Raw genomic sequence first — 20,084 nt, 5'->3', positions numbered from 1 at the left:
GTGTTTTCAATACACACAATCACTAAAGAGATCACCTGTTGTGTTCCTCTCAATAGTCAAGACATTTGTTCAGGTTCATTCAGCACCAGTTGGGGGAGGGAAGAAAATACACCAAAAAAAGACTGTGCCAGAGCTATTATGACTTGTGGAACTGTGGTAGGATGGAACAACAGGACAGACTTTATGGTGTTAACCTACACACACACACACACGCGCGCGCACACACACACACACACACACACCATTTTGCAATGTTAACAAATGCTGATGGAAAGACTCATGCTGTTTCATTGATTACAGTGATCGTGTATGAATTGCTTTGGATGCTGGGGCATAATGTCATTAAGCTGGGACTGTATGGATGGCAGAAATGTATGAGAGGGAATCGATGATGAAGAAAGCAGTGTCGCTAGCTGAATGAATTTCATAAAATACCACTTGATGGATGTTTACGCCGTGTTAGCAACATACGGTATCTGACTGGACTTAGTCGCCAAATCTAATTTAAAACTTAGATTGTCCTCCTTTATTCTTGACTAGAGAGAAATTTCTGTTTGGTTGGAGGTTTCATTGAGGCTCAGTGTGACAAATTTTTCCTTTATTTTGCAGTACTTTAAGTGCGTCTGTGGTGCACTGCCCAGGGTATTTCTGGTTGTGTATGGTTTTCTTTTTCTTTTCTGACAATGATTGGCTAACCTTGTTGTGTAACCCTCTGTCATTAGCCGTGAACCCAGGTTTTAGGTGGAATTGAATGACTAAGTGGCAGAAATTCATTCTGCCAGTTTATTTTTTAAGCATATTGAATGATAATTTAGTATTTAAGAGATTGTAGAAGCAGTAATTTACAAGCTCTTTATTGTGTATAGAGCTACCACATGGTTGTGTGAAAATCTAATTTTTAAAGAGGAGGACATTGTCATGTGACCAAGAAAGTGACCTGTATGTGCGGCTGAAAGAGAAGGATGTATCCCATGATGCACCAGGTTGACTTTGAGTGATGGAAATACAGTTTTTGGTCATAGATTTGTATTTTTGAACACAAGGTGGGTGAATACAAGTCTCGATCAGTGCTTGGAGGTAACAGGGTTGTAATTTCAGGGTATAGTTGTTATCACCATGGCAACAGATGCTATGAGCAAGAGGAAGCTGGCTTGAACTGAAACAAATAGCCAGAGTCTATCAGAAATGTTCCAGCAGGCCTCATGATTTAGTTTGGACATAAACAATTTTAAAACGACATTAAAACACAACGTGTGGTTCCGTGTGCTTTTTCTGTTGCCTTTAGCCCTTATTGGTTTTCTACTATGGAGTATTGATGTTTTACACTTGATTGACTTTCCCATTTGGTTCTGTAAAGAATGGCTTTTTCACCAGTGGAGGTGTGCTTTTTTTATTTAGATACTTGCTGCCAATGTGCCTTTTTCTCAAAGGTGACCAGTAAGCATACTCCTATAACAACCTTTGTAAGCAATGCTTATGACTATGTTTTTTGACTGATTTTAAATTTTCAGTTATCCCTGAGTTCAGTCAGCCTTTTTTTCTTTCTAAAATTTGAGTTTATTTTATATATTTGTTTTTTGATATCATAGAGTTGATTTTTGGTCTACTTTTGGCCTTCTTTCTGTGGACTTCATCCAGTAACTTGGAGTTCCTCTTTACCTTTTAGCGAAGGAGCAGGGGCCGTGGTAGTAGGTCTCAAAGCATAAGTGACTCTTCCTCTCAGTGTATGGATAGACCCCCAGACCAGGACAAGAAGGTAAGACAGCCCTCAGATCTTACCCTGTCTATGCCTCCCACCCACGACTGTGACTCCACCAGTAACATACGCCCTCACTGTCATGTGCTCACTGTGGAGGGACGAGCAAACACACAGTAGAACCATTGATCAATAATCATACTGAGTGGCTTAAATATGCAGTATAACATAATTTAGTCGAGCCTCTGAGGATGTACTCTTGTTTAAATTAACAAGGTCAGTGAAAAAAGCCATGTGTAGATTTCAACAACTATTGGAGACCGTGTCTATTCTATTGTAACTTACATGTAGAGAATTACCCACCTTGGGCCATGAACATGACTCTAAGGTCGAATGCTTTTAGCAGAGTAAGAATGAAATATTTTGAAATGGATGTTTGGCCTTGAATGTAAGTCATTTGGTGTCTTAAATGAATTTTAATTAATTAATGCTTTCCTAAAGAAAAACCTATGCTCCAGATATTCTGGTTTTATAGCATGTTAACCTAACAGTCAGGAATATAAGCATTTCTCCTATCACAAAACATAACCATGTGTCGTATCATTTTTCTGAACAAGGTGCTTAACAATCACAAAGTCCTTGAATTTGATGTCCAAGCGAGTACTGAAATTGTGTTTTCTAGACCCAGCAGCGGTTGTTTTTGCATTGACTTTTAGCTGCAAGTACGACTGCAGCCCACCTGTGCCCACCAGTAATTACAGCCGTTAATGAATACTACAGTAGTGTGACTTAATAAGTCATGCCTGTTACCTGAACATGTAATCACATTGTGTGTAAAATCAGAATTTACAGGCGGTGTCAATTCATCTGTTCCACTTTTTTGTCGTGTGCACCATGCGCTTGGTAGGACAGGACCGATTGATGATGTGAGTCTTAAAGTGTTTGCCGGCTTTTATTAGTGTTTATTAAGCAGGTAAAGATATTTAGACACAATATAGACAAATATAATTTATGAAAATAAACATGACTGTCCCTTCACAGTTGAAGTGTTTAGAGAGATCGTAGCATTTTCTGTTCACTGTCATTGATTCTCCCAACCAGACTCTCCAACAGTGTGTCCTGTTTGGACGGCTGTTTGAAATGCATCCATCCTCTTTGGGGTAGCAATCACTGGGAAGAGCTTAAATAATCATATCAAAAGCATTCGAGCAAACAGAGGACTCTGATGGGAACAAAACAAGGAAGAACAACTACTTAATCTACTCGGGCAGTTCAGGCCAGAGCTTTTTTGTGGATGTGTGTACAACTGTGTGAAAACGTTTTAGCCAAGGCCATCTTGGTACAAATCACCTGAACTGACGGCAAGTGTCTCTTTCTCTCTAGAATCGTGATCTGTGGAGAATAAAATGTTGTGTTTAGGGATGTCTCTGTCAGATGGATTGTTGGAATAGCTTGAAGCCGGAGCTTTTCATTGCAAACAATAATGGCCACACCAAATAGAGGCTGTGAGCCTTGGACCTTAAATGTGTAAAAGGGAAAATTGTCTAAGTATTCCTTTTATAATTACCAGAAAAATAAATAAGCTGTGAAAATATCATGAGCAAGCTCCACTTAGAAAGTGAATGTTTTTTCATTTGCAGCAGAAACAATAGGAAAAAATGTCTAAATTGTCATTTACAAAAATGTTTTGTCTTTTCCTTGTATTATTTCAATGCTGGCTTAGTGTTTAAAGGCTGTGTAACATAGAATGGATAGATGCACGTTGAAAGTATTTCTCGATCCTGCAGTTCTTCACCCCATTCTAAAATCTAAAGAAGTCAGCTTCTACATCAAGGCTGTTTTTGTTTTCTGATTGACATAAAAAGTAATTGCACCACTTCCACTGAATGAGATTCTCGTGTTCTGATGAGATGTTGCATTTATTTTTAAACCAGTGTTTATTCAGCTCAAGAGAATTACTAGGTGATGCTGTGCCAAAAAAGCCTTTTGATGGTTTGAGATCCCTTTTCCTCGTAATTCTTTATTTTTGACAGAAAAACATGACATAGGACAACAGACTTTATACCAAATTCACTCTTCAAGCATTTTGTGGTGTTCAAATGGAGTACTTAGAATTCTGTATGCCATTATCTGCATACTTGGCCATTGTGTTTGCCAGTGCCAGCTTCAGCATGTGTGTGTGTGTGTGTGTGTGTGTGTGTGTGTGTGTGTGTGTGTGTGTGTGTGTGTGTGTGTGTGTGTGTGTGTGTGTGTGTGTGTGTGTGTGTGTGTGTGTGTGTGTGTGTGTGTGCCTGATTAGCATTAGAGTATCCCCCTCCTCTCTCACTTAAACACATGCGCACATCAACACAGTCCATCCAGATTCCTGGGTCAGAGATCAGTATGCTCAGATTCACGCGTGTGTGTCTCCACTCCACACATGCATTTGTTATGTGGTTTGGAGGCTCAGATGTATGCCCACCTCATGTTAGACCCTGCAGTCAACCTACATCAGGGGCTTAAAGATCCCCCACACTGGTCGCTTAGAAAAGGCCCGCAGGAAACACACATCCATACATACACACGCACACAATGGCTAGTCAGAAATCCTGCAGGAAACTGCACAGGGGAATTCCTGCCAGGCCAGGGCAGATTATTTTCCTCTTCACTTCCTGTTCCTCCCTTTCTACCCGTCTTCCCTCGCCTCTCCTTACCCCTCTCTCTCCCTCTCTCTGTCTGAACTCCCCCTCCCCCATCGTCCTCCCAAGGCCATTGTGCTGAATTGTGAAGGATTTAAAATATGTGCTATATCAAATCATTAACAGACAATACCTCGTCATAAGCGCTTTATCTGTTAAATAAGATGTTAAAATGTAATTCATTTTGATTTCTTATTTATGAATGTTACAGCAAAGAAAATCTGTTTTATTCATCTTGCATATTTTATATGGACAGAAACAGAATAGAATAGGAATGGCTGAGATTATACTTCTTAAAAACACATATAATAAGAAAATATAAGATAGGAATGCATAAAAACATGTAGGATAATGACATGTACCACAGTCAAACACTCGCCGCTCAAAGGCCTGTTTGATTTAATATGACCATGATGCCGCTAACTGAGAAGTCATCTAGCTGTTCTCTGTAGTTTAGATAATATTTTTTTAAAGTAGATTTTTCAGCACAATGCTGAAACATTTTCTCCCAACCAAATGTGACAATTTGCTTCTTTTTCCCTGTCTGTTTTAAGTCATTGTGTCTTGAAGACTTGCAGTATCAGTTTGAATAGCCAGACAGTGGTTCATTTTAGGCGCTATTTGCTTCTTTTTCCCTGTTTTGCTTGATTATATGTTGAATACTACTTACTGCTAGTTTGAATAGCCAGATAAAGTTCCATTTCAGGCAGTGTTGAGTACCGATAAAATAATCTAAGGAAATATTAAAAATGTGCTGTGATATTAGAGTGATTTTAGATATGCAAAAGATATGCAAAAACATAAAAATATGATACACGTTCTGAAAATATACCACAATTTTACATTGTCAGTTAGACAAAGCAAGTAGCTTGAAGACCTTGGTAGTTATTATTAAGCAGTGGTCACCCTGTTCTGTTACTTTATAGACAAAATGATCAATGAGTGCATTAAAAAATGACATAAGTTAATAATAATTATCACTAAAGCTATAATTATAGATTTAGTGATAATTAATGCATTTAATTTTAGTGAACAAAAATTCAAGCCCATGTGTACCAAGAGACCAAGGAAATTTCCAGGCACATTTTGAGCGCTGTGAAGACATGGTTACAAGAAAATGCGTTTATATCATGAAAAGTGAGTTTCCCTCCTCAGGGCCCCGTGATCAGCATTTGACGTAGACAGAGAGGATTTCAGCCCACTGCTGAATCGCTCATTGTTCGGGAGTTTGTTGATAAATAGACACGGCCATCTTTGTCCGCCACCACTCATATTTACCCCACACAGCCTCAAAGAGCACTCCGACATGTCAAATGATCAGGCCGCTAATGGTCAGCAATGGAGAAAGAGAGGAGAGAACATGCTGAAAGGCTTTGTCTCCGTCTGTATAATCAATTGACCTGATTGATAAGAATGTGTCAGGCTTACATTGTGTGTGCGTTATGTTTCCCACGCCCAGTGTTGTGGGTCCTCTGAGTGTGTGTGCGTGAGTGTGTGTGTGGGTGTGTGTGTGTGTGTCTGTGTTATCCGACCCTCTCTGCTCTGCTTCTGTCCATCAACACCTACCTCTGGAATGTTAATGAAAAACAACAAGGGAATCCCAAAGAATTTACCTCTGTGTCACTCTCCCTCTCTCTCCGTTATTATATCGTCTTTTTGTTGCAGTGGAGGCTGTTTGGTTAATTTGCTGTCTTTATAAACTCACTATCTCTAACTGGTGCTCCTGTTTTTTCCCCCCACGTTCTGTAGCCAATTTAGAATATTAACACAATTCCCTAAAGTAGTTCTCAGTTGTTTGATGAGGCGACAGCAACTTTTGCAGTTGTGTAGCTAATTTACTGAGCAAAAAGGGAAATGTTAGCTGGTTTCCTCTTTTATGACATGCAAAGTTGTTGCTGTTTGTTTGTTTTAAAATCGCGATAAATTGATCATTGGGATTTTTTTTTAAATGTTGGTCTAACAAAAGAAAAAAAATTGAAGGTGACACCTGAACATGGGTTTAGGAAAATTGTAATGGATTTTTTATTTTTTTTCTGTTTTCTGACAAGTTGTAGACAAAATTTGACTAATTGAAAAAAACAACCGCCTTGGGGTTAAAACTCACTACTAAGTCAGTCCTTTCTAAACACTGTTTCAACCCTCAAAACTGTATTTTGAATGTCAGCGGAGATCTTAACATCCAGAAATATCAATCCACTCCAGCAAAGAGCTCAAACTTTTGATGTTGACAGATGTGTAAATTTGACTATAATGATCTTAACAACTTTAAGCTACTTAAAGGGAAATAAAATGAGAATACTTTCTGTTAGGAAAATAATCAATGCTGTGGCCTATTTTAAAGTTTAGCACATCCTCTGAAGTGCTCGCATTGACAAAACTCCTAACCGCTGAGCGTTAGCCTTAGCGGAAGCCAGCTTGCAGAGAAGCCATAGTGGAGCTGCTATCTCCTGATGTGGCTGTTGATGTCTGTTAACTGCCACTCATAGAGGAAGTCTGTCACAGGCCTCCATGCAATCTGTCCCAAACGAAACCCTGGTCGAGGGGGGCATGGGCTTTTTCTGGTGTTTCAGAGTTGTCACGACACTGAGCGTCACAAGCATGTTGAGTCCCATGTTGTCTCTCAGGATTGCTGCATATTTTCACTGCCTATCTCCATGAGTGTGTATGCATGTGACTGCAGTGTCCATGCAATAAGTGTGTGCGATCGTACGGGCACCTGTCTGCTTACACGCTCGTGCAGGGGAGGTGTCAGGGTGCGGGGCGTGCATGTGAGGTGTAAATGCGCTGGCACCCAGTCGCCACCTCAGGGGTGTGAGAGGAGGGTGGCGGCGTGCTTGTTTGCGAGGGTGTAAATTGAGCTCTGATGGTCCAAGAAGAAGGATATGATTGGGTGAAGCGACGAGACCTTGTGCGCTTCAACATGAGGCACTTAGGCGCACTCGGCTCTATACCGCAGCATGCTAAATTCCTGTTCTGTCCTGCCCCTTGTTTATCTCTCTCCCATCATTCTCTTTGTTTTTGTGGCTTTCATCTTGGATTGAGCCTTTGAAATGCAGTACTCTTTCTTTCTCTTAACCAGACACACACACACTCCTCTTCTGTGCTCATATCCTAATAACTCATACCTTAGTTTCTTTTATTTTTGACATCTCTATGGCTGTTATTGTCCCCAGACGCTTGAGTGTATTGTCCAAAATGTCTCTATATTCAGTTTTTTTCCCAGTGCTTCTAATATCCTAAAGACTAAGAGACATTATTTTTTCTTTCTTTGTCTGTCTTTATTACTCTCCTTCCTTCACTCGTGTTGAGCAGCTTTACTAATCGTCTTTTCTTTATGTCACTCTCCATGTTCAGAAACACAAGGAGCGGGACAGACACAAACCAAGACACAAGAAAACCCCTATGGACATGTCACCCTCCCTTGTCCTTCCAAACATCATGGTCCCTGAAAAGGTGAGGGCACTCCGTAGCTGTTTTCTCTTTTTTTTTTAAAACCTTCATATACTTTGTCGATCATCTGTATCCCTCACACATCCTGTCTTGTTGACCTTTCCTCTAATTTTGTTCCTACCTGTTTCAATTGCTGTTGTTTTGATAATTTTCCTTCCCTGCTCCTGTGCTTCTCTTGGTTTCTGGTGTGTTTATTTTTTTCTTTAGTCTTCATTTTTTTTCATTTTTCTCTCTCTCTTTTTCACCTTCCTCCTACAGACCTACAACAGTGGCAACTCCGGGGGAGGCGTCACGTCACTACCAGCATCCTCGCAGAAGCGATTGGACGACAGCAGCGGCCGATTCACCAACGCCAACTTCCAGGAAGTGTCGTCTGCTCACTCTGGTGGCGGTTCCAAAGACGGCTTGGCGGCAGACACCGGGAAGGTGGCATCTGAGGTGAAGAACAAGAAGAACAGTGGCGGAGGTCACGCAGTGGGACAGAGGGGCGGCCGTAAGTCTCTCACCTCCTCAGGGAAACCCCTCCCCTCCGCTGTGGTCACCATGGCAACCTCGTCTACATCTGCCTCCGCTTCCACTGGGCCTTTCCATCAAGGTGAATTGATAGCTGCAAATGGTCTTATATGTTAATTTTCTCACAACTGGGAATTAACCCTACAGTTAGAAAAATGACAAATCATCAGCTGTTTCCGCTCTGCACGCCCACCGTAACACTACAAGTGCAGCAGTGTTCTTATAACCTAAATAAGCACATGATTCGTGTCTTTTCTGGGTGCATGTCCATGTGCTGTGTCATTGACAACACCGGCCTTTTGTGTGTGGCCGTGATAACAGTTTCGTCTCGACGGGCCTCTGGCTCCTGTAATCTGGGGCCCTGTCTGGGAGAGACCAACACACACAAACACAGGCAGAAAGAACATGTGGGGAGGTCATGACCTGAAAGGAGTCAGCGTTCACATTGAGCTCCTGTGTTTTGTACTGTGAAAACCTTGAAGCCCGCGTCAGGTGTGTGTTTGTTTGCGTGCGTCTTGCAGAGAAATTGTGTATATGTTTGAGCAGCTATCCACCGGCGTGACACTTCCTCTCATACATGGGAGGACTGCTTGATTAGGGAGGACTGACTGCAGTATCTTTCTTGTCCTTTCTCTGTTTGGAATTAACTGCATTTTTCACTTGTTCTGTCTTCTCCCAGGCCTCCTGTTGACCAGTGCCAGTAAGACTGCTTCTGCTCCTTCCTCTTCAGACTTCCTAAGTTTCTCAGATTCATCGTTGCGTCCCGGAGGTGGAACTACCTTCTCCTCCCCACCGTCTTTCAGCAGCTGCCTTGTGAAGCCGAGCTCAGAGGGAGGAGCTTCAGAGGGAACTACAACCCTCTTTGGTTCTCTTATGTCCGCTACCTCTGCTTCTGCAGGTGCTACATTTTGTAAAAATCATTTGTAATATGGCTTAGATGAATAATATTGTCATCACATTACTGATTGTTTTATTGATAAAAGCTACTGAAAAATGCTAAACTGTTAAGATATTATAGACTTGAAGCTAAAACATTAAATTCTGCTCTTCTTCATAATTGCAGTGGGTGGAAAGCTGTATGAGAATTCTCACAGCCACACAGCAAGTGAGACGACAAGCCTTGTTGGGTCCACCGGCTACAAACGTCCTCAGCCCTCCAGCGCAGGACTAGGCATCGGTGCAGCAGCCGCAGGAGCCGGGGAAGATGGGGTGAAGAAGAAAAAGAAGGGTAACTGGCGAAACAGATTTGGACCTTGCTTTACCACAGATGTGAAGCCTTCAGAGCCAGCTCCTTCCCTAACTCTGCCCACCTCCTCCACCGCCAACACCTCCTCCTCCACCGCTTCCCCTTCCTCCTCTTCATCCACAGCACTCTCAGGCCGGCCAGGCTTAGTTTCCAGCAGTGGATTAGGCGTCGGAGTGGGGGGAGGAGGGGAGAGGGGGCTGGGGGTCATGGGCGTCAGCAGTGGCATTCAGAAGTCCCCGTCACTCCTCAGGAATGGGAGTTTGCAAAGCAGCAGCAGCTCCACAACCACTGGGTCAGGTAAGGAGGACACGGCAGCGTAACACAAAACACAGCAAGGTTTGATTTGGTCGAGATTTGGAGACAATGAAGTCCCACACAGATTTCACTCTAAGAAATACGGTCTCAGATGCCTTTGTCTGTCAGGCAGCTGAAATGAAAAACCCGGCTGGTTTAATTCATGATTTATCTGCCACTTATGACCTAAACACAACGATCAAAAGGAAAGTAGCTCATGTGAGGTGGCGCTATAGTGCTTTTTTTTCTTCACATCCAGCTCCTGACTTGCTATTCATCACTAAAAGCTGATGAATTAAACTGAAAATGTTTGTGGATAGCATCTGTTCTACATATTATTAACTTTACCAAACACAAAAGGCAAGGAATTGACCCACCTTTGTAATTGGCTCCTCGTACGCGAGCGTGTGTGTGTGTGTGTGTGTGTTTGAAAGTGTGGGTCTATGTGTTATTTGCTCACACACGTGGACGTGGTGTGTATGTTTTTTCATCGTGTTCAGTTGCTTGGCAACTGTCTTTATGCTTTGGAGTTCCCCTCTGCTGATGGAAATGGCTCAGTACAGCCCACACATCCCACATCTCCCCTTTCTTCCAGAATCATCACCCCTTTGTTTCTCCCTCCTGCTCTCAGCTGCTCTCGCTTACCTGCATTCTGCTCATTCCTCAAATCTGTACATGCTCACCTGTTGATGCTTTATACAGCTGGAGGTATAAGCATGTTTACATCGATGCAAATGTGGTGCATGTTAAGCGTAATGTGTACATGCTTATTGTAAATGAAGGAAATTTTATAGACGCACCGATCGAGCCCATATCCATCACTGGTCAGTAAGATCAGCTGTTGCTTCTGACTCTTTGTCTCCAGCTTGTTTTTGATGACTCCCAATGCTAAAATATTAATGCATTTTTAATAGTGATATTAATTTCAAGTGATTGATTACATCTTGTTAAATTACATTTATTCTAAATCTTCAAAAGCTGTAATTAATAATAGACGATATCACTCTGCACCAGATGGGATGGTCTGGAGCATCCACTGAATGCAGAGACTCCGTAGTAATTACGTTGTTTGTCTAAAAGATAGTGTTTGTAAAATATTAAAAATTATGACATCGATAACTAGGGTTTAAACACTAAATTGATTCTCATGGGAAAATGGGTTGCTAGGTATTTTATAGTATGGCTGTCTTGATTTTTATTGTATAGGAAGCTTATTTTTATTGGTGATTTAGTGTTTTTTCACAGGGGTTTTATGCCTTTGCTGTGGTGTTACATTTGTTACAATTTTCTAATGGCCTCATTTTGACAGAAAATTGTTTCTACACGTATATTGCTTTTAACATCATGTTACATCATATTAAAACAACATGAAATACAACACATTTAGCTGTCTGTCAAGTCTGAACCATTGTATCCATTCAAAGCCTTAAATTTATTGCTAAATGTGCTCAGGCAAAAGGTGTTTCTCTCTCATTCTCCCTCTGTAAATATTGATCTTCTGTCAAGGCATTCAAAGGTGTGTTTAGTGGACATTTTATATTTCAGTGGTTTTGATTGTGAGTTTGTGAGAACTGCTTCTGTTTATTTTCAGTATATAATTTTTTGCAGCAGCGGTGGTTGATAATAACTGTTTGTGATTACACATCCATCTCAGTTTCTGGTGCTTGTGCTTTTCCCCGAAGCAGTTGTGGCATGTTCTTACCGCAACTGTTGAAAGAAAATAGGGCAAACAGAGGTGATTATGTATGGACTGTGCATCATGCGTGTTTGTGAGAGAGCCAAAGAGAATCATGTGTTCTTGGGCTTACTGTAAATATTTAGCTAAGGGTTAATGCAGGGCAGTAATGGGGAGGATCTTGGCATTTATCTCCCCCTCTTCTATCCTGTCTGCTGACTCCACCGTGCTGATGGATAGATAGTTAGCCTGATAGATATGTGTTGGTGGGTGGGGAGAAGCAAGGGGTTAGATTTTGGCTAGGTTAATGTTTGATGGCAGTGGGGTCACTGATGGGACGGACGAGCTAGTTAAGCGCAGAAGGTTTGGTTTATGGGGGAGGAAAGATGTTGGGTGGAGATGAATTTATTCAGAACAGCAGGAGTGTGTGAGAAACCGGACAAGGAAACCAAAGACTTATGACCGTATATTAGTGCATCTATGTGCTCATTTATTTGATCATATATTTAAATGTAAGACTTTTCCTTGTCCCGGGGAAGTCTTCATAATTGTGACCAACTTGGTCTCACATCTGCAAAGCAACGTGAGGGGAAAATGTGAAAATTAGGAAAATATTCTGTGATCAGGATTTAATTTAAATACCAAATTAACCCTCTTAGTAAAATAGGAAAGCTGCAATTTCTCCTTTATTTCCTTAAAAATTAACTGTGCAGATAAAACACATTTTCCTATGTAGGTAAAATAAATATTTACATTAGAAGACATTTTGTAGGGCTTTGTGAATAAGAATTTTTTTTCCACAATACATTTATTATTGATTTACAATTTTCATATTTTAGCTGTGTGAACACTGCGGTGGATAAAGCTTTAAAATAATTTTGGGGAAAAAGGGAATTCAGCCAAAACAAAGATTGTTAAATGCTTGATGGTGAAGAAAAACAAGACACACACACACACACACACACACACACACACACACACACACACACACACACACACACACACACACACACACACACACACACACACACACACACACACACACACACACAAGCTATATTTATATATATTTGACTATAAATACAATTAAGTTGACTTAACAAACACACACAGTATGCAGAAAACCTCCAACAAACAACATATTTGAAAATTAAAAGCTATTTCACTTATGTTAGAAAATATTGTATGTTTAGGTTTTCTTAGCAATAAACTATGCCAAATCAATGTGCAGTATTAAAGAATATTTTGACTGGAAATTGCAGTAGCTTCAACTTGAATCTGTGACTGTTGAGTTTGGTCATCTGCCCAAACTGTCGTTGACTCTGTAACTGACGTGGCTTTATCAGTGTATCGCAAACCCACGTATATTTTGTGATATACACAGGCTTTGAGACAAAGACAAGCACGCACACTTGCATTGACAGTCCTCAGATTGGCTCTAAATACATTTGTTATATTTGTAGTAAAAAATTGTCAGATTAACTATACTCTCTGCTGTCCATTTTTTTTAAGCCATAAATACATGACTGCAATTTTTCAACAAAACAAGCAACAAGGCTGCAGTATTCAGCATCGTGTTTTTACAGAGATGAACATTTACTTTTAAAAATGAATTTGTAGCAATTTGCTTTAGCGGTTTAACAACAGAATATGATGCCTTGCACTTGTTTTGTTTTTGTTTTTTTTAGATTGGACTTAACCTTCCCTCAACAGACAACATAGATTTCCTCTTGAGATAATAACCGCTTGAACTAATCAAGGTGGATATTTTTTAAGCTTACAGGCGTACCGAGCAGGAAGGGAAAAGGAACAGGAAAGTTGGGCGATGGAGGCAGTTGTGCTTCAGGGGCTTAACAGTATTGATCACACAAATAGGTTATAAGTTATACAAGCTCAGCCTCGTGTGTTAGAGGTGTGTGTGTAGAAAGGGCTTTTTTGTGTGTGTTCTTTGTCTTGTTTTATGGTTCTAGATGAAATTTTAATTGCATCAACAGTAGTAATACAATAATAATCAGAACATTTGTAATATGTGAAAATACTTGTGCCAGATTTGACTGAAAATACTGAGATTACACTTTCAAAATAACAGCGTCTCACTTTGAAAAACAGACTTTTGTCAATGGAAGCATTACACGTTTTTCAGTTTATTGAATTTATTTTAAAAATATGTTAATGCAGTGGTATGTGAATTCTTAAACCTGTGAATGTAATCCTGCTTTTCAGATTTGGAGCAAGAATGTTTTCACTTGATGTTTAGGAGTGAAAATGTTGAAGACTAAATGAGTGACAAAAAATATAATATACAGAAACTTTACAAAATAAAACCAATGAAGTATTTATTTATAAACTCCCATAATGTTTTATCATATTTTCAGCATGCATAATCAACTTAGACATAACTTGAGGTTATTTTGGTTGTCTAATTAAGGAAAATGAAGTGAAATTTAGAATACACACATTTCTTATGAAGCCCAATATTCTGCATTCATAAAGTGTGACTTTATTTTTCCTCATGTTTCTAGCACTGTTTTTGTACCACACTTCAGTGCATAACCCATTTCATCAATGGCATTAGCTAAACTGATAAATTGTTGGTTTGGCCTCTTATCCAGCTGCTCAGAATCTCTCAGGAGCACATGCCCCCTGAGCCTCGGCAGCCCTGCTTTGGGTATCAATTTTTCTGGTGCATATTACAAAGCGTTATAAATAGTATGTAGGCCCATGTAGTGTTCGTATCTCTCTCTCTCTCCCTGCCTCCCCTCCCGCCACCCCTCCCCTCCTGGCACAAAGATCTCTTGTTCCCCCAGTGAATGCGTGCTGCCCTGAGCCATTCAGGCTTTTGTGGGGCTGAGGGGCCCTGTCTCCCCCCTCCACTGCCGGGGTCAAAGGGGGGCAGGGGCAGGGCTTATCCCTGGTTAGTGGGCGAGCACAGGGGTGTGTGAGGGGAGGAAGGAGAGATGGAAAGGGAGAGAGAGCGAGCAAAGAGATAAGAGAATGGAGCATGTGTGGGTGTGTGAAAATAGAGCAATGTGTGTGTTTGGCTGAAATATAACTAAATTTATAATTTAGATTTTGAAATATCCATCATTTTTAATATTTCTGATAAAATTGCGTGTTTTGTTTTAGTACAAGACAAAGCACGAACAATAAATGGAGTGTGAGATCATGTTCGACTTTAATGTCAAAAATTGGTGCCGTTTGTTTGTCAGTTTTAAATTTGTTCTAATTCAGTTTTTATGATTACAAGGAAACTAAATTATCCTACTGCACACTCAGACAAACCTGCGCGCTTAGCCGTCCATTTCATTTGCTAGTTTTACTAATCTCACATTAAATTTGTAAAGGTCAATGAATGTGCAGCTTGTTTAAAATGACTCTAATATAGCAATTTCTCTGTTCCCGTTTCTTGTGTGATCAGTATTTCTGATTCATTGTGAGAAGATATTTTCATCGCGCTAGATAAATTTTTTTAAAATAAAATTTTAAAGATTGAGAGGTTGACATCCAATTAATAAATGCTCCAATCAAATTGAATGTGCTATCAGACATTTGAAAAAAAAAAAAACAATGTCCCAAACATCAACACTAATTAAATCTTTTAAAGTAGTTTCAATGTCAATGACTCAAAGCCTTTGACTTGTGTTAGTAGGAAAAATGAAGGTCTTCCTAATATCACAAATGATGGCTTCGTTCTATTGAAGTATCTCAGGAAGCCTTGACAGCATGACAGAGTCAAAATGCACAATGGTACGACCCTGACATTGAAACAACTAAAGGGAATTCAGCTATAATTATTTTTATTTACACCTTTTGTGCATTTGCAATTATTTTAGTCACTGAAATAGCAATACTATCTTTTCAAAAACCATTGTTTTATTATATTATTTAAGTGTAATAGAGGATAAAAGCAACACTGTTAATGTCTGCTATCTCTCCACAGGTGTTTTCTCTGTTGCCGATGGGTCATCATCAGGGACAGGCGCTGTCGCCATGGGCGGAGCCAGCTCTGAGTTGTCACAGCAACAACAACCCACACCTTCTCTAGCCCCGCCCTCTCCATTCACAGCCACCGCGCCGCTAAACAGCACAGCCTCCACACACGTGAGTCAAAACTTTGATGTGCATGAAGATACACGGTCCTTAAACCCACCACGGCACACACTCCATCTCACCTTCCTTCACACACACACACACACACACACACACACACACACACACACACACACACACACACACACACACACACACACACACACACACACACACACCCACACTCTTTTTATTCAGCACCCTCTGCATCTGTCAATTCACCCACATCTCTGGCATCTTTGAACTGAAGTGCAGATAAACTGTGGGAACACAAATAAGCCAAAGCGCAATAATTAAACATCTCCTCGTACCAAGTCTCTCAGCACTATTATTAATCCACCGCATGTTAATTATGTGTGAAATCTGTGTGTCCTGACCTTGTGTGGATTGTGTTTTCTCAGCAACTTCTTCAATAGCTGATGGTTCAGTGCACCTGTAGAGGGTCGTTTATTCAGAGCACAAAAAGAAGTCTTTTTTTTGTACATTCAATTAAAACATCTGTGATTTTCCTGCCTTATTCAATTCTGCTAACCTTAGTGAGCAAGCTCTGTATTCTAATAAGAAGTGAGGCATTTTAATTGATGACAATGTGAAGGAATCTTTTGGGGTGTAAGCAGAAATGTGACACAAAGGTAAATAGTAGAAAATCTTAATTTTTGTTTTGTTTAAAAAAAAACTAAACAAAAAAAACCTCTTTCAGGCACCACTGTAATTAAATGCTGGAAAAACTGCCCAGATCATGTATTGTTGTAAAAGGCAAGCACTATTCACAAAATGAAAAAGTACCTCTGGGCCAAGTTGGGAACATTATGTCAGGAAATGGTCCAGAATCACATCACTACATATTTCAAGAAAATCAGTCCTTTCTTGAAATGTCTGAATATTTTTAAAAGACATGAAATAATGGAATGGAAATAAAACCGGTTAAATTTTAAACACATTCCCATCTAAACCTCAACAGTTATACATTTTGAATGAATTATCCAAGATCTCAATTTCTGTGCTTTTCTTTTAATAATGATTATTTTTGGTGTGGCTTAAATAGCCTCATATCCAGTTTGAATACCGTTGACCGACATGATCAGCTCAGCCTCTCTGGGTTATCAAAGCACCTATCTCTCTTAAAGAAAATGAAAACTCCTCCTCACCCTGACCCTAGTGTCCGTCCTGTAAAACCTCCCCAAAGACTGTGTTCTGTCTCTGTCCACCCATCGTCATTTTTATCCTGCGTCCACTTACCACCTCTTTTGCTTTTCTTTCACACACACACACACACACACACACACACACACACACACTCTTTCTCTCACCCTCGACCTTCCTTCTCTCCGTCCCCATCCATTTCTCTTTTTCCCCCTCCGTTGTCCTGTGATGTAATGACATCTGACAAGCACCACAGTAGGGATGGAGAGATAGATGGTGGGAGGGAGGGGTCGCGGCGACTCAGATTGTGTGTGCGTGCGTGTGTGTGTGTGTGTGTTTGTGTATAGGGGGTTTTGCACTCATGCCTTGAATTCGCTGGCCTGGCCTTCATCTCGCCCTGCTCCTCTCTGTTCAGCACATATTATAGAGGACGAGAGGCCCAGGGAAGCACAGGATATCACGCCTGTTTTCAGCATGTATAGAGTGGTTTGAGCTGTAGCTGTGTCGGTTTGTGTGTGTGCGGGCGTGTGTGTGGCAATATAGAAACTAAGGGTGACTTAAATAGTGTGTTTTTTTTCTCCTTTTCAGGTTGTTTAAACCATGTGTGTTTGTGTGTAAAGTGTGATGCATGCCTCAGGTCATCTGGGACAAACGCACATACACTTTGAATCAAGTCTGCAAAAATTACACAACTTTAGAAGGATGCCAACAACAGGCTTCCCTCTGTGTGTGTGTGTCTGTGTGTGTGAATGACAGAGACCATTTGCTATTTTCAGTCTGCTAGCAGACTCTTGGCCTACTGTTATTGGCTATCAGCCCAGGACAGAGAAAGGGAGTGCGAGAGAGACTTTAATGAAAAATGAATGTAAATGAAAAATGAATGTTGATGGGAAAGGGGCAGGATTATGGCACTGAAAGGAGGAGGACCAGGGGGAGGAGGACGGAGAGAGTAGAAAGAAATCTGAAGTGATTTCAGAGGAGGGGGAGAAAATGGACAGAGGGAGCAGGTTTCTTCTATGAATTTAACATTTAACAGGGGTGGGAATTTGCAGGATGTTTTCCACATTTACTTGCCTGTGAATTTGTAATAGGAGATTTTGGCTTTCTAGCTTTTTTTTCCCCCAAAGCATGCCCTAAATTTAAAATAACTATGTCATATAGCCACTCCCAGAGCAGTAGGATAGAAGAACGGATAATTTTCAGGATTTGAATTTATTTACTTTTGTCATAGGTGTTATTAGTGTAGTTGATTTTTCTGTTTTTCTGCTCATCAGAGGTTTCTGTTTGTTTCTAATTCAATCTCCCCAAAGTGAACCAGACTCCTAAACATATTGTATCAATCAGTTCAATTTAATATTATTTTTATCATAAGAAATATGATAAATGTCTTTCCACACATTTCAGCTTGACAAGAATGTACAGAGTTGCAGAACTTTACGTTGACACTAATTGGGTTTCTGCAGCATCCCTCACTTCACTTGAAGCATTTTCTTTTACTCTTCAGCAATAAAAACAGTCAGCCATTTTGTTCTTTTAGATAAACTAGATTCCCCTCCTGATGCTCCACCCTCGCTATCCTCCTCCTCACTCCACCCCACCCTCTGGTCCACGGTCCTTATTTGGGAAATGCTTTAATTGGATTAAACTCTATGCATCAGAAACACTTTGTCAGCATGTCAGCGTACTGTCGGGGTGCTGAGGCACTGTGAGCCCCGTGTGTATAACAGAATAATGAGCTGGGGATTCATATTATGCTGTTGTTTTTCTGTGCATAAAATGATGGTGAGGTGTTGTCAGTCAATGCTCAGATATTATTTTTCTTTTTCCAAAAGAGCTTCTCTGGTCTGAGATAGATGCTTTGTGACAGTAGAGAATCAGAGAAACTAAAGTCTGAGATGGTATTGTCTCTCAGCTTTAAGCTTAATTGTATAATAACACAAGGAGATGTCAAACCTCTCAAAAATGTGATACAAACAACACTTCAAGCCAATTGGCACAGTAAAATACACATGAAAGAACATTAGTGTAGCAAGTGATTTAAGTATCGGTTTAATTACACAAAATTCCCACTTACGTGAGGATGGCATCGCTTTGCTGCTTCTCAGGATTTGCTGGCTGTTTTTCATTGAAATGTGTTGTGCTTATATTTATTTATATATATATATATATATATATATATATATATATATATATATATATATATATATATATATATATATATATATACATACATATATACATATATATATATATATATATATATATATATATATATATATATATATATATATATATATGTATGTATATTTATTTATTTATTTATTTATTTAATGCTCTGAAAATAAATCAGCAGCAGTTTAGATTAATCATTGGAGCTATTTGTTTAGAACAACATATCTGCCGATTTCAAAATTGGAAAATTGACAATTTTCTTTATTTGCTTTACATTATTGAACTCTGGAAAAGTACAAATAGCCATTAATGTGTGACATTCTATGTACTAAACAATGAATTTATAAATCAAGTAATTAATGTAAATAATTCTTTATTTGTAATATTGTTCCTGTAGTACAAATATAATGATAAAAGCAATAGATTAAATCATGTCTTTTAGAAGAACATTTAGTTTGATCAAAGTATTTTTTAAAATTTATATTAAATAGCTCTTTTAATTACATAGGAATGTTTCTACTCTTTCATTTGTAAAGCATCATTTAATTTTGATTACACCATAAACTTCTTGTTGGGGCGTCCTGATGGCCAGTTGTTTAAGATGTAATTATTGTGTTGGGGATGTTTTTCTCTCACTCTATAAACTGTTACTGGAGTGATCATAACAAAGACTGAAATCACTGTAAAGCGTTTCTTCCTGTAGCTTATCCATCTCTTTATGTGTGCTTCTGTCCCCAGGTGAGCGGCCTACCAGGGTCAGTCTTCAACCTGGCTCCCCCCCACATGTTCGGTAACCGGCTGAACCCCAACTCAACCATGGCAGCACTCATCGCTCAGTCTGAGGCCTCACCAGCAGGTACTGCAGCATACCTAATGTGGCTACGTGTGTGTGTGTGTGTGTGTGTGTGCATGTGACAAAAGAATATGTGTGTGAGAGCGAGAAAGAGAGGCAGATAATGATAGGTCACGCCCCCGATCGCTCCGAGAGGTCAGGGGTCAGTGATATTCTGAAGCCCCTCCCACTTAGCTCTAGTTACTCTAGACAGTGGCTCCCCTCTCTTACTCTCTGGTTCTTCATTTCTCACATGCATCTGCAATTATATCAAACAATATATGTTCGGTACAAGG

General features: G+C 40.0%; 1 protein-coding gene across 3 annotated transcripts in view; it reads left to right on the top strand.

Annotated features, from left to right (window-relative positions):
* mllt10 (MLLT10 histone lysine methyltransferase DOT1L cofactor) overlaps positions 1–20,084 on the top strand; it is a 46,429-nt gene that overhangs the window by 14,434 nt on the left and 11,911 nt on the right. The window contains exons 7-13 of one of the 3 annotated variants that reach the window (XM_055007108.1): positions 1,667–1,756; positions 7,729–7,827; positions 8,083–8,419; positions 9,017–9,235; positions 9,401–9,565; positions 15,493–15,653; positions 19,695–19,812. In XM_055007108.1, coding sequence (XP_054863083.1) covers positions 1,667–1,756; positions 7,729–7,827; positions 8,083–8,419; positions 9,017–9,235; positions 9,401–9,565; positions 15,493–15,653; positions 19,695–19,812 — 1,189 coding nt within the window. Of the gene's footprint in view, positions 1–1,666; positions 1,757–7,728; positions 7,828–8,082; positions 8,420–9,016; positions 9,236–9,400; positions 9,881–15,492; positions 15,654–19,694; positions 19,813–20,084 lie in introns of all 3 variants that reach the window. The other 2 variants (XM_023272103.2, XM_055007107.1) reach the window with 2 other exon arrangements.

Source organism: Amphiprion ocellaris, chromosome 22 (assembly GCF_022539595.1).
Source record: "Amphiprion ocellaris isolate individual 3 ecotype Okinawa chromosome 22, ASM2253959v1, whole genome shotgun sequence".
NCBI lineage: Eukaryota > Metazoa > Chordata > Actinopteri > Pomacentridae > Amphiprion > Amphiprion ocellaris.
This window is presented reverse-complemented; position numbering and strand designations above follow the sequence as displayed.